Here is a 14,471-nt window from a genome sequence, read left to right on the forward strand (position 1 = left end):
TGGAGACAAGTGGAAGACCGAATTATGGACAAGGTGACCCTTTGTGCTTTATATATTCTATTATGACTCAAGGATACATACTGTACATTAACGTTATGACCACTGTTGAGTAATATTTGTGTTTTATTACATTTATGTTTCCCTTAAACAATTTAAAACCATTAGTTTTAGGTACTGGTGATTCACACTCACACATATCTGTATGTTTAGACACATTTATTAAACGATGTAAGATAAAGTACTTTAATTGATACAGAGCTCATAAACATGACAAAATTAGGAGAACAGACTGAGCACCTTACAATTATACTGTGAGACTGAGATTTTGAACAACTCAGAACACTGCAGTCTGATTCTTTTACTGAAAAAATAGCACCAACATTAGGAATTGCATTTTGTAAAAGATTCTTTTAGTGTCTATAGATTATGTGCTACATAGAAGAAACAAATTAATGACAGTCCAGTAGAAACACTTCACATACAGCACTTATATTTAGAGTGATGACAGAAATACAGATCTCATTACAAAAGAGCCAATTAATATTCTCCAAGGAATCTGAATTACAAAAGTGCTGGTGTGCAGGTGTGACCTATAGAAGACAACAGATTTTCTATTTTCTATTTAGATAACAATCACATATATATGTAAAAACACAGCATACTGAAAAATAGAAAGAATAGCACCTTAAAGGACTTGTTCAGTTATCACAGACAAACAAAGCACCTTATCAAGCATATACACCACCATTCAAAAGTTTAATAAACAATTAAAATGTTGAAAAACACAAACTTTTGAATTGTAATGTAATGTGCAATGGTCCTGCACTGCAAAAACTGCTTTTCTTATTTAGAGTTTCTAGCCAAAATATCTAAAAATTCTTAAAAGGTTTGTCTAGACAAGAAAAATTATTTTCTTTTCAGAAAAAACAAGTCAAAATTAAGTGAGTTTTTGCTTAGAACAGGGTAAATAGTCCGCCAGTAGGGTAAGCAAAAAAATCTTATTTCAAACATAAAACAAGATTATTTTTCTTACCCCATTGGCAGATTATTTTGCTTGTTCTAAGTAAAATCTCAATTAATTTTGACAATAATTTTCACTTGTTTAGAAAATCCCTCTTGATTTAAGAATGTTTAGATATTTTGACTGGAAACAAGACAAAAAATCAAAGTAAGAAAAGCTTTTTTTGTAGTGTGTTAGACACATTGAGTAAAATGTTAAACATATTTAGAGAGCTGTTCCCTCACTTTGAGTGACAGATCAGTAATATTGATCAGTATAATGCATATTCATGGTGCTGATCTAATACAATTAAGGTTTAACTGGCCAATCATATCAAGTGCAGTCAAGTCAAGTGCAGTCCACTTTTTCTCTTGTAAATAGTGCTTCTGTTTAAACAACAAATGAGTCATTAGTAAAGGTAACTGTTTTCCACTTTAGTTTCTAATTCACCCCACACATAGAAAAGAATACGTTAAAGCTGAAAAAAATATTTTTATGTTTTGATTAATCCACTTCTGTTTGGTTCTGTATGCAGCATGAAGTGAGGTCAGGTGTCAAACTTTAAAGTCGAATACTTGAGAGACGTCCAGGGGAAGGGCTTCGACTACGACTGGCCATCTGACAGGAAGACAGAGACAGAGAGTGAGACAACTTAAAAGATGACAGCAATCAATTTGAAAGAATACCACAGAAGAATGAAGAATTTGCAAAGAAGTTGTACTAACCCTCAGACTCAGTGAGGAAGAAGCATGTGCAAGAAAATGAAGAAAACTTAATTTCTAAACTAATAGGCACAATAAATTGGATAATATACTACATTGTGGACTATATTGTTTTTTTATATTGTATATATTGTTTTTGTTTGTGTGTGTGTGTGTGTGTGTGTGTGTGTGTGTGTGTGTGTGTGTGTGTGTGTGTGTGTGTGTGTGTGTGTGTGTGTGTGTGTGTGTGTGTGTGTGTGTGTGTGTGTGTGCTTACGAGTTTAGAAATAGTTTGCATCAAAATTTAAATTCCCGTCATAATATATTCACTCTCTTTCTAAACCTGTGTGAAAGAGGTTTAGCAGAATGTCTGAGCTGCTCTCTTTCACACAGTAAAAGTGGATCAGGGGTTGTCAAGCTCCAATTAACAATAAAATAAAATGTAAAATATAAAAATATGATGGCTTTGTGTGAGAAACAGACTGGCATAGAGTGTGTTCACAATTGTAGTTCGGTTTGTTTGGTTCATTTGGTCCAGGCCAAAAGGAAAATTATACATTTGGTCCTGGTCAGCTTAGCATTCCCACTGGCATTTTTTACAGCAAACCTAAAGATACCAAACCTAAAGGCAAAGTGATACATTCACAACCTGATCGGTCAGGTTAAATGACATACGTTTTGTGACGGAGCTTAACGAACACTCCAACCAAAAGAAAAAGGAGTGTTCGGTGTAAGGGTGCATGACATCAAAGTAAAAATTCACTGATCAGTCTTCTCTTTGCCGCTTTAAGTCGAATACACCTAATGCCATCTGCTGGACTAAGCATGCTCGTTGCGTGTATATGATTTTATTTTCACCACCTGCAAACTCACAAAGAGCTTATGAAAGGCACTTCACCTCCGCTCTATGTTTGCCCTACACTGCAAAAAATGCTTTTCTTACTTAGATTTTTTTGTCTTGTTTCCAGCCAAAATATCTAAAAAATCTTGAATCAAGAAGGATTTTCTAAACAAATAAAAATTATTATCTTGTTTTTAGTAAAAACAAGTCAAAATTAAGTGAGTTTTTGCTTAAAACAAGCAAAATAATCTGCCAATGGGGTAAGAAAAAAAAATCTTATTTCAAGCAGACAACTAGATTATTTTTCTTACCCCATTGGCAGATTATTTTGCTTGTTTTAAGCAAAAACTCACCTAATTTTGACTTGTTTTTACTAAAAACAAGACAAATTTTTACTTGTCTAGAAAATCCTTCCTGGTTCAAGAATTTTTAGATATTTTGACTGGAAACAAGACAAAAAAATCTAAGTAAGAAAAACATTTTTTGCAGTGTATGCTCAATTTGTTTTGGATAAACTGCTTGTTCTCTTCGTGAAATCATGTTGCATAGCATCGCATCTTGTCATTACTTCCTGCTTTTGGTTTTCGCTTAGATGTATTTGGTCCGTGTTGCGTTCATATTTCAATCGAACTGTACCAGGGTTCGTTTAAAAGTGGACCAAGACCCATCTTTCTATCTCGATCTGCTTGTTTGGTGGGCACTAGGCTTCAGATGGCAGCGTTCCCACTTACTCAAATGAAACGCACTAATAGAGCAATCGCTTTAATCGAACCAAACATGACAAGTGTGAACACACCCTAAAAGTGGATGGGGACCAGAGCTTGTCAAGCTCTGGAAACACCATAAAATTACTATAAAAATATGATAATATGATATGAATATCTTGACAGCCATGGTCACAGTTCACTTGTATGGTATAGAAAACAGCAGCTTAAACATTCTGCTATAATTAACCCCTTTTGTTCCACAGAAACTGTTAGGGTGTGTAAATGATGACAGATTTTATATTTTTAGGTCAACTATCCCTTGAACTGGAAGACTAACTGCTGTAGTTTTCAGTAGAAACTCACAAATGTGCGGCTGGGGCTTCCTGAGCGAACAGGACTGGAGCTACGACTCCTGCTTCTCCACTAGAGAAAATAAACATCATTTCAGGTTCTTGCATTTAAATTGAATTCATCTATGTTAAAAAGCATTAACAAAACTATCCATGAAAACTTGTTTTTAGAGATGTCTGTTTTTTCTATGAAGTAGGGGTATGTCATGACTACTATGAATGCAATTTAGATTGATTTTGTCTGAAAGGCCTTCACATACCAAAGCTCCTCTCCTAGTGACCGCCTCTCCCTTCAGTATAACAGCGTCTCCCTCCAACAGTGCAGGCCACACGTGATACACTACCAATGGAGCGGTGAACTCAGAGTCAAAACTGCGCCTGTACCTGAGATCAAGTCCAAATGTGATGGATAAGTGTCTCAGTTTATTTAGTTTTTTTTTTCATTGGTAAGAGTTTCAGTGTAATATGCATCTGTAAAAAAAAATCTGTATTTTAGGTCAACCTGTGATGTGTATGTGTGAGTGTCTAATATATGAGCTTCACTCACTTCACATCACTGTAGAGTTCTCCATCTGAGCTGAAGGCCAGGTCCAGCGGTGGGTCCAGAGTTTGCATAGCAAATGCTATTCGACATGCTTCCCTGATGAAGCTGCTGATCAGAACAAAGTCCACCTCCGGAGGGAAAGAGATGCGTGGGTTTACATTCATCGCGTTGATCACATCCTGTAGATGGACATAGGACAAATGGGTCATTGCTGGGACTCAGCGCCTTTTGTGTCCCCATTAAATATCATGATGTTATTGCAACATTATTTTTAAAGAACACTTTTTGAACTTTAAGCATATTTAAACAATTCTAAACATTTAAATGACCAAATATGACCATTTTTCCAAGTTCACCCTGTTAAGGAGAATGGGTTATTCCCAGTATTCTGTGCATTTTGGACATCGTATGTTTTAATCAATTCTTGTGCAATTATGACAGGGAGATGTAAAACATTTGTAAAAAATATTTTTGGTCAATCTTTGGTATATAAATTATAAGGATTTATTTACTAAATGTCTCCACCCTGTTAGATTTTCTAACTTAACAGGGTGGACACTAACATGGACATGTTAGTCCAAGGATATTTTGACCTAAAATCAGCCATTATACTAAGTCTGAGCAAAAAAATGCTAACACAGAAGGTCTGTCAAAATTATACATTTAGAATAAGAATTTCTGTTAACTTTTTCATATTCCCCTTAACAGGGTGGACATGTTGAAGTTGACCACTTCAAATTAGAAGGATAAAATAAGTAAAACTCTCTCTCACCTTCTCCAGCTGTTTTCCCTCTAATGAAATTATGTAATTTCCTTTTCCCAACTTTCATTTAAAGGGCCAGTAGTCGAATATAACAGGGTGGACAATATTTTGAAGAACAAGCTAGAAACTTTTATTATTTTTTTAAAATGAAGTTGATAGTTGGAATATATATATAATATACCAAAAAAAATGGAAGGCACAAGCTTGTGGACATGAAAATGGTGATATTTGGTGGGTTAAAATACTGTAAAATAATAATTTTTATAATTATTAAAAATGATGTTGTTGAAAACTTTAAGGCAATAATATGATCTTTACTAGGGACTTTACCAGGATTGACCCAATTACATTTATACTGTATGTTATTCAACAACAGTAAAGGAAAGTGTTATTACTCTTAACTAAAACTACTAAAAATATAATGTTACAATAAATTAAAAAAAATCCATGAAAAAATAATTACCTGGGAAAACTAACTGAAATAAATAATCTGAAGCACTAAAATTACTGAAACTAAAATTTAAATAGAAATATTTAAAAATGACAAAAGCACCTAAAATTAATAAAACTAAAATAAAATTAAAACTGAAAATATAAAGAAAAGAAAAGAAAAAATCTAATCAAAAAAGACAGAGCTGCCATGCTTAATCAAAAAAAGCATAAGTGTTTGGAACCTGGTCAAACGTACATTAACGCTGGTCTGCACATCATACAGGTCCAGATTTCTCACAATGTAATCCACCACTGCATCCTCCAGACTCTCAGGACCAATGTGAGTGGAGGAAAGTGTCTTCCTCACACGTGATTTAAACTGCCGATAGGCCAGCTTAGCAGCCTGAAAAGATTCCTGTTGGACAAAACTATTTATTGTAATACAGCATCTTCCTTGCTGCTATAATATAATCATTTTTTAATTCCAAAAAATGGAAAGAAATATAATTGAATAAAGTGGTTATTTTAGTTTTCTTTGTGTATTAAAAATTATTCTCGTAGCTCCATAACTTTATGGTTAACCTACTAATGTCACTTGGACTATTTTAACAACATCTTTATTTTTCTTTTCAAACCTTTCTGAGCCTTGAACATGTCAGTAGCGTTGCTTTCTATGCAGGCTCAGAAAGCTCTCGGATTTCATTAAAAATATCTTAAATAGTGTTATAAAGATGAATGAAGGTCTTACAAGTTTGGAACAACATGATGGTGAGTAATTAATGACAAAAATTAAATGTTTGGGTAAACTATCCCTTTATCTGTAAACAAGGATTTACAGATAATGTACTCGCCCCTTTAGTATTCAAGATGTTCATGTCTTTCTTTCTTCAGTCGTAAAGAAATGGTGTTTTTTGAGGAAAACATTTCAGGATTTCTCTCCATATAATGGACTTCTATGGTGCCCCCGAGTTTGAACTTCCAAACCGCAGCTTCAAAGGGCTCTAAATGATCCCAGCCGAGGAAGAAGGGTCTTATCTAGCGAAATGATCGGTTATTTAAAAAAAAAACGTTTACAATTTATGTTCCTTTTAATCTCAAATGCTCGTCTTACTGAGCTAGCCAAGACGAGCATTTGAGGTTAAAAAGCAAATAAATGAACATTTTTTTAAAGAAAATAATCCATCATTTTGCTAGATAAGATTCTTTTTTTCCTCAGCTGTGATCGTTTAGAGCCCTTTGAAGCTGCGTTTTGGAAGTTCAAACTCGGGGGCACCATAGAAGTCCATTATATAGAGAGAAATCCTGAAATGTTTTCCTCAAAAAACATAATTTCCTTACGACTAAAGAAAGACATGAACATCTTGGATGACAAGGGGGTGAATACATTATCTGTGAATTTTTGTTCTGAAAGTGAACTACTCCTTTAAGTAACTGCTATGTTGTACAATATGTTCTAATGGTTATCACAGAATGGTAATAGATACCAAAGTTATTCTTACCACAACAGCGATGAAAAGGATCCTCTGGACTGTTTCCAGTTCGTCAATGTATTTACGCAGGAGACTCTGGGACTCCAGTCTCTCAGTGGCGTACAGGTCTGAGAAACGGGAGACCAGGCGTGCGTGCCGAGAAGAGCTGGTGAGCTGGGCGCGAGTCGGAGACTCACCCCTCACAGGGCTAACGGAGCGACTCCGGCGAGGAAGAGGACTAGGTGAACGGCTCCTGAACAATCTGGAAGTGAGTTAAGAGAGTATGTTAGAGTAATGTTCATTTGCACTAAGCAATGAGATGTTTATATGTCAAACGTACCTCTCCTGCAGAACAGTTTTTTCAGCAGTGAGAAACGAGACCTCATCTCGTAGGATTCTGACCTGTCTCTCATAGTCATCAAGTACATCCAGCTTCCTCTTATACAGGTCAACCTGCTCTTGAGCAACTCGCAATCTGACACAAAGACACAATTCAATCATTTAAAGGGGACACATTATAAAGTTTCAGTGCTATAAACAGCTCCTCAGTGTATCTACCAACTCAGAAAATGTGAAAAAGCAGGATCTTATTGTAATATTACCACCTTAATCTGGATGTTTCCATCCATGGAACAGTAGTGTATAAGATCTAACACCATGGCACAAGTTCAAGTATAGCATGGAATCTGTTCTGTCTTTGGCTGCACAGACAAGCACAGAACACTATTCAGAGTCCCAGTTTTAGAGGAGACAAGAGAGCAGTGGATTTATTGATTTATTTATGGTATATTACGCTGCTGTCACACAGATCTAATATAAACATGCAATTTCCTTCCCAGCTGTTCCCGACTGTTTTTGTAACATAAAATTGTGCATATTTGACAGTTTAAGCGCAATAAGACATGAAAGAGAACTTAGATAAGTACTGCCGTGTGACAGCCGAAAACTCAGAAAACCATTTATCAGAAGTTTAAACTACTATGGGTTCAAATGCTAAAAGATTTAACAAGATAGACATGATAATCAAAACCAAACAGATGCTTTTTAGCAGACTATTTGAGGTACAAGCTGTAATGGACACTTTTCACAAGACTTTGATGACGTGGTTCAATGGTCATCATCATCATAAATCCTTGAAAGTTTTTCAAATTTTAATTTTTTAAAAAACATATGTACATTTAAAACACTATAGTTTGTATTATATCACCTTTTTATCAAGTTACACAAAAAAAAAATTAGTTAACGCATATGCAAGGGAGTTTCTAATGCCGCGTCTGTTCTCTCTTCCGGCTGCCTATATCATTCTTTCTCAATTTTTTGTTTTGATTTAAAGTCGTGAAAACACTATCGTGAAGTTTTTCTTTTGCTATTTGTGCAAATGGGAATGCAAAAAATATATTTGTGGTACTCTCCCATTCACTGCTCTAGGATTTTACCCAATATGACGACTTCCGCTATGAGAAACCTGTAAATGTGAGAAAGGTCCATAGTACAACTCTATTCTGGAAAAAGGGGTGGGAAGCAGCAGCTCATTTACATTTAAAGAGCCATGCACGAAAACAGTGTGTTCCTGCTTCCACTCAAATTAGGCATTTTCAGTGCATTTCAAATTATATGATAAATGATCTGTGGGCAGAAATTTGAGACTTATATTATCTTGTAAAAAGGGGCACTTTAAAAAAAAAAAATTAAATTCTCAAACATTTTACATTCTCATACACAAATGGTTTAATCCACAAAGAGAAAAAAAGACTTTTAGACTGGAGTTCTGACTCACTCTGCCTTTAGATGTAGTATTTCATCTTCTGTGGCCAACAGGGTGGTTGCAGATTTATTCTTTGTGGAGTCCAGTTCAATCTGTGTGTCAGCAAGCCTGGAATCATATAAACAATACAACTAACTTGATTTATTTGTATGGATAAAACATACATAACACTGATTCTTGAGCAAGTCAAACTTTCTGTATTACAGTGTATTAGGATCAGGATGGATATAGCTCTGTTTATATGAACCCTAAACTTTGCAGTCCAATTCACACTTTAATTTACATGCGAATGTATGTATTCTGAACAAAACCTAATAATAAAACAAATGTGTGGCCCTTGACCACAAAACCAGTCATAAGGGTTAATTTTTTTGGCCAAGATACAACTATTTTAGAATCTGGAATCTAAGGATGCAAAAAAATCAAAGTATTGAGAAAATCGCCTTTAAAGTTGTCCAAATGAAGTTCTTAGCAATGCATATTACTAATCAAAAATGACGTTTTTTAATATTATTATCGGTAGGAAATTTACAAAATATCTTCATGGAACATGATTTTTACTTACAATGATTTTTGGCATTAAATTTTTTTTTTTTAAATTGACCCATACAATGTATTGTTGGCTATTGCTAATATACCCGTGCTACTTATGACTTATGAAATATGCAAAGATGCATGCAAATGCATGTAAACAGAAACAGAGACAAAAGAGCTCTAAACGTGCATCATGGCACTGCATGCATTTCAACTTTTTAACTAATCTGAAATGTAAATCAAATCAAGCTCAATCAGATTGTTTGAGGTGTTTACATAAAGGCTTTTCAGTCCAATTACTAATGGACTATTTGTGTTCATGCAAATAGCTAGTAATGTCATTCTCATTCATCTTTTTTTAACAAATCGCATCCTGATAGGATGTTGCTAATAAATGAACAGAAGTGCATGAAGAAATTCATACAGTTTTTTTTTTTTTTTGTGATCTATCCCTAAACTGACACTCCCAAAACCATTCAGACTTATAACTAGAATTAATACTGACTCCTGTTTAACTGTGTCCAACTCTATACGTGTAGAACACAGCCGGTCTTCGATTTTCTGCAGGTCGCTGTCATGAGCTGAGGATAGTTCACGAATCTTCCGATCTTTCTCCATAGATTCCTGATTGGCACACACAAAAATATACAAGTGCCAACACAGAGATACATACACACATCTGAATAGTTATTTCACTCATGAACACCGCCATTGTACACAAGCAAAGAGCAGCAGAGGATTTTGGACCTCTGACTAACCTGAATGAGGCTAAGGCTGGTATCTGAGGAGACAGATGAAGCTGCAATGGTGAAGCAAGAGCCAAGCCATGGTAAAAGGCGAGATTTCAGTGTGTCAACACCTGAATAATGTCCCCCTTAGGAAAAAAACAGGACAAAGAACCTGCTTGAACATTATTGTTAAACAGTCAGCCAGAGGGAATGACCATGTGACATTCTAGAGGTGAAAGAGACACTTAATACTGTATTTAAATACTGAAGATAAAGAGAAGGGCAGGTCCATTTGTTACCCTCGTGTGCTGTAAGGTTGAGTATGGTGAACAATTGACCCTGGATTTTAGAGGTGAGCTCCACCAGCTCACAGCACCTGTTCAGGTTCTGGTCACAAGAAAACACCTGTGAGGAGAAATGATCAAAAGATGAGATATAGTGAGTAAGTATGCAACTTTAGGTTTAAGAGCGACAAGTAAAGCAGCATTTGTGGAAACGCCCCCAAACTGAGACGTGTTGAATCGGAAAAAACACTTCCTGATTAGGTTGCATGAAAACAATGCCCTTTATTTTTTGGCAATGCAATAATGCTTTGCTGATAGTGACAACTCATTATAATATTCCGAATTCTTCAAATACAAATGTCTTAAGTAGCTCCGGTATATTTGTAGCAATAGCCAAAAATACATTGTGAGTCAAAATTATCGATTTTTTGCCAAAAATCATTAGGATATTAAGTAAAGATTATGTTGCAAGATATGTGACCACAAAACCAGTCATAAGGTTAAATTTTACAAAATTAAGCTTTATACTGATGTATGGTTTGTTAGGATAGGACAATATTTGGATGAGATACATCTATTTGAAAATCTGGAATCTGAGGGTGCAAATAAATCAAAATACTGAGAAAATCACCTTTAAAGTTGTCCAAATTAAGTTCTTAACCATGCATATTACTAATCAAAAATTACATTTTGATTTGTTTACAGAAGGAATTTTACAAAAAATCTTCATGGAACATGATCTTTACTTAATTTCCTAATGATTTTTGGCTGGTTTTGTGGCCCAGGGTCACATATTTTGTAAAATTCCTACCATAAATATATCAAAACTTAATTTTTGATTAGTAATATCATTGCTAAGAATTTCATTTGGACAACTTAAAAGGCGATTTTCTCAATATTTAGATTTTCTTCCACCCTCAGACTCTAGATTTTCAAATAGTTGTATCTCAACCAAATATTGTCCTATCCTAACAAAGCCATATATCAATGGAAAGCTGATTTATTCATGATGTATAAATTTCAATTTCAAAAAAAGTAACCCTTATGACTGGTTTTGTGGTCCAGGGTCACAAATATTGTATTCATTATTTTGAAATATATTTCAAGGTCATGAATCAGAAAACCTCATAAATCAGAAGACATGAAATTTGCCCTGTGTGCCTTTGTGACTTTTTAACTGTAATGTAATTTTTAATTACAGAGACACCAACTATCCACTTTTTCCTTCCTGTAAGAGTAGGCGTGGCCATTTGTAAATTTTATGGGTCTGTCATCCGGTCTCATTCAAGTACAGCAATTTTTAGCTGTATAAAAACAGCTCATTTTACGGCTTTATGTCGCAAATTGGTGTATCTTACCATATTATTTTAATGTATTACTTTAATTATCAGCAAAATGGTTTGTAGTGCAAACAGTTTTACCATTTACTAGATTCAGATTACACAGATTCAGAATCCAGATTACTTAAACTTAAAACATGTTTAGCATACAAAAAAAAAAAAAAAAAAAAAAACATAAGTAACGTTAATCTTTTCCAGAGGTGGACAATAGTAAAGTAAATTAAAAAGTATCTGTAGTTCCAAAGCATAATGTCATACTTTTCACTGCACAACTTTTCATAAATAAAAGTTGTTGTTTGTTTTACCTTTAATACTTAATTACCTTAACTTGAGTAAAAAATAAACAAGCAATAGATTTCTAATGTAATTAGTATTAAATTAGCTATATTTAATATAAAACGTAGTGCAGTAAAAAACTACAATATTGTGCTTTGGAATGTTGTGAAGTAGTTTTCTAAAGAAAAACACTCTGATAAAGTATAGACGCTTGAAAAGTACTTTTACAACAGAGTAAAAATACTTCACGAAAAAATACTGTCCGCCTCTGATCTGTTTCCAAGACGTTTCTCAACGTATATGAATAAATATTAAATAAAATTTCAATTACCCGTATATGTGTGGTTTAAATTCGCAATATCTAATAATTTAAGAAGATATAACGTTGCTGATAATTTCCCTACACAAAACGAGCATGAAGACCTCCATGACTCCATTCATAAACACAAGCTTGACGGGAGCGCGCACGTTTGCTCTTAGCCTATCAGAAGTGCCCAAGAATGGATTCTCAGTTGTCCTGGCAACGAGCGTCCATAGAAACCAAACTCTAGAGCAAAAGCAATGCAATAAAGTAAATATTCAAACTTAGGTTTGTTAGATAAAAGCACAATGCAGGACACTCTTGTCTTGTGCATATTAATTGAGAATGCTTGGCAACTACTTCAGCATATTATGACCAACAACTGTAGTTTGCTGAGCATAATGTGCAAAACTCTATCCACAAAGTATTTGCATCAAAGAAAACAGTTCGCATACAGCATCTCAAATAACTGGAATCAGTGAATCCTGAATGTAAACATAACTGACTGAACAGTATGCAAAGTGTGTGACTATAGTAAACTATTGTTGTGCTTGATCACAAACTAAGTGCACCTTGAATTATTGATGACTTACGTGATAGTCTTTGTACCAAGCCTCTAGTTTGTCCTGTAAAACACCATAAGGAGATGAGTTGACCAGTCTTCGTAAAGTGTCAGCCATAGCTGCAGATCTGCTGCTGTAATCCTGCTTCAGGACGTCCCAGTGCACTTAATCCAGCGGCGCGGGTGCGCGCTTTGTATTTATACTGCTAGTAAAAGCCCACCATTCACACCCTTGACTTGCACCGAAACCATGGACGCGCTTTTAGTTGTAGCAACGGATGCTAGACTTCTGAGTTTGAGGAAATATAGCTGTATAAGCACAATGTGTACAGCCTGAACCATACGAGCTGTTTGTTTTAACACGGCCTCTTATTATGTTACTGTGTCTCTGTCTGAAGGTGAAGCTCAGTTCTCAGTGATGAAATCTCACACTGTTAAGTGGGTGTCAGATGTCAAGTGCAGGAAGATCTTTATTTACATTCTCGTGAAGAGTTTATGCCTTAATTGATTTTCCGTCGTTTAACGTCATACCACGTGACAGTTACTGCTCGCAAATTAAATTAATAGCAATAATTATAAAAGTTAAATAACATAACTGCAACACCCAGATGTGGGCTACACATAGCTAACTGACTATTTTATATTAAAATGCATACGTAAATATATGCACACTACCAATACGTTTTTGAACAGTAAGATTTTTTTAATGTGTTCTGCTCATCAAGCCTGCATTTATTTGACGTATTTAGTTTTTAATATAACCGCTTTCTATTTTAATATATTTTAAAATGTATTTTATTCATGTGATTTCAAAGCTGAATTTTAGCACCATTATTCCAGTCACATGGTCTTTCAGAAATCATTGTAATATTCTGACTTGCTGTTCAAAAGCATTTATTATGTTGAAAACAGCTGAGAATAGTTTTTTAAGGTTTATTTGATGAATAGAAAGTTTTTTCTGAACATTTGTCTGAAATAGACATCTTTTGTAACGTTATACATGTCTTTATCATTACTTTTGATTAATTTAAAGCAACCTAAATAAATAAATAAATAATAAAGCTTTTTATTTCAGATAAATGCTGATCTTTGGCTCTTTCTATTAATCAAAGAATACTAAAATGTACTCAATTATTTTAAATATTGATCATAATGATAATTATAATAATACATGTTCGTTTTTTTATTTTATTTTTTAGTTTTTTTAAGAGCAAACCAGCATTTTAGAATAATTTCTCGTGATCATGTGACACTAACTACACTAGTAATGATGCTGAAAATTAATAAATAAATTATTAAAAAATGTAATCAAACAGAAAAAAGTTATTTTAAATACTAAAAATATTTACAAATTTTACTGTTTTTGCTGTAGGTTTGGATTAAATAAATGCAAGCTTGGTGAGCAAAAGAGACTTCTTTTAAAAACATTTAAAATCAAAAACTTTGGTAATCTACATACATACATAACTAAAACTAATGTTTAGGCCGGGAAATGTTGCTTTTGCTATCAATAATGCTTTTTACAAATTAAAAAAACAATTTTAACAATAATTAAATAATTTAATTCTGAGGTAATTCATACTTTTAATTTCGAAAGAAAACGATATTTGTAGTACTTATTTATTTTGTTAATATATTTTTTTCCAGTGTAAAAGAAAGTTTAACTAAAAAATCTGAAAGAAAAAATATAGACATAATAGAAAAAATATCATAGCATAATTTCTTTTGATTTTCATTTGAAAATGAATGTTTATGCAGGGAAATGTTGCTTTTGCTATCAATAATGCTTTTACAAATAAAAAAAAAAACAATTTTAACAATAATTAAATAATTTAATTCTGAGATAATTCATATTTTTAATTCGAAAAAATATA

At 33.8% G+C, this 14,471-nt stretch overlaps 1 protein-coding gene across 1 annotated transcript; it reads right to left on the reverse strand.

Annotated features, from left to right (window-relative positions):
* Nucleotides 1-1,561: 1,561 nt before the first annotated feature.
* spata18 (spermatogenesis associated 18) lies at nucleotides 1,562-12,715 on the reverse strand. Its single transcript, XM_073817028.1, has 12 exons — nucleotides 12,629-12,715; nucleotides 10,134-10,239; nucleotides 9,865-9,980; nucleotides 9,612-9,730; nucleotides 8,585-8,680; nucleotides 7,148-7,282; nucleotides 6,838-7,069; nucleotides 5,595-5,753; nucleotides 4,147-4,322; nucleotides 3,860-3,983; nucleotides 3,613-3,672; nucleotides 1,562-1,618 (listed from the first exon to the last, which is right to left on the reverse strand). The coding sequence occupies exons 1-12, from the start codon at nucleotides 12,713-12,715 to the stop codon at nucleotides 1,562-1,564; spliced, it is 1,467 nt and encodes a 488-aa protein (XP_073673129.1).
* Nucleotides 12,716-14,471: the final 1,756 nt, after the last annotated feature.

This window comes from Garra rufa, chromosome 13 (genome assembly GCF_049309525.1).
Source record: "Garra rufa chromosome 13, GarRuf1.0, whole genome shotgun sequence".
Taxonomy (NCBI): Eukaryota; Metazoa; Chordata; class Actinopteri; order Cypriniformes; family Cyprinidae; genus Garra; species Garra rufa.

Excerpts from the sequence above, each read along its gene's own strand:
- spata18 (XM_073817028.1), bottom strand. The coding sequence starts at position 12,715 with ATGGCTGACACTTTACGAAGACTGGTCAACTCATCTCCTTATGGTGTT. Across the intron at positions 3,673-3,859 it reads TCACTAGGAGAGGAGCTTTG|TGGAGAAGCAGGAGTCGTAG; the intron begins GTATGTGAAGGC and ends TATTTTCTCTAG. Across the intron at positions 1,619-3,612 it reads GAAGCCCCAGCCGCACATTT|ATGGCCAGTCGTAGTCGAAG; the intron begins GTGAGTTTCTAC and ends TCTTCCTGTCAG.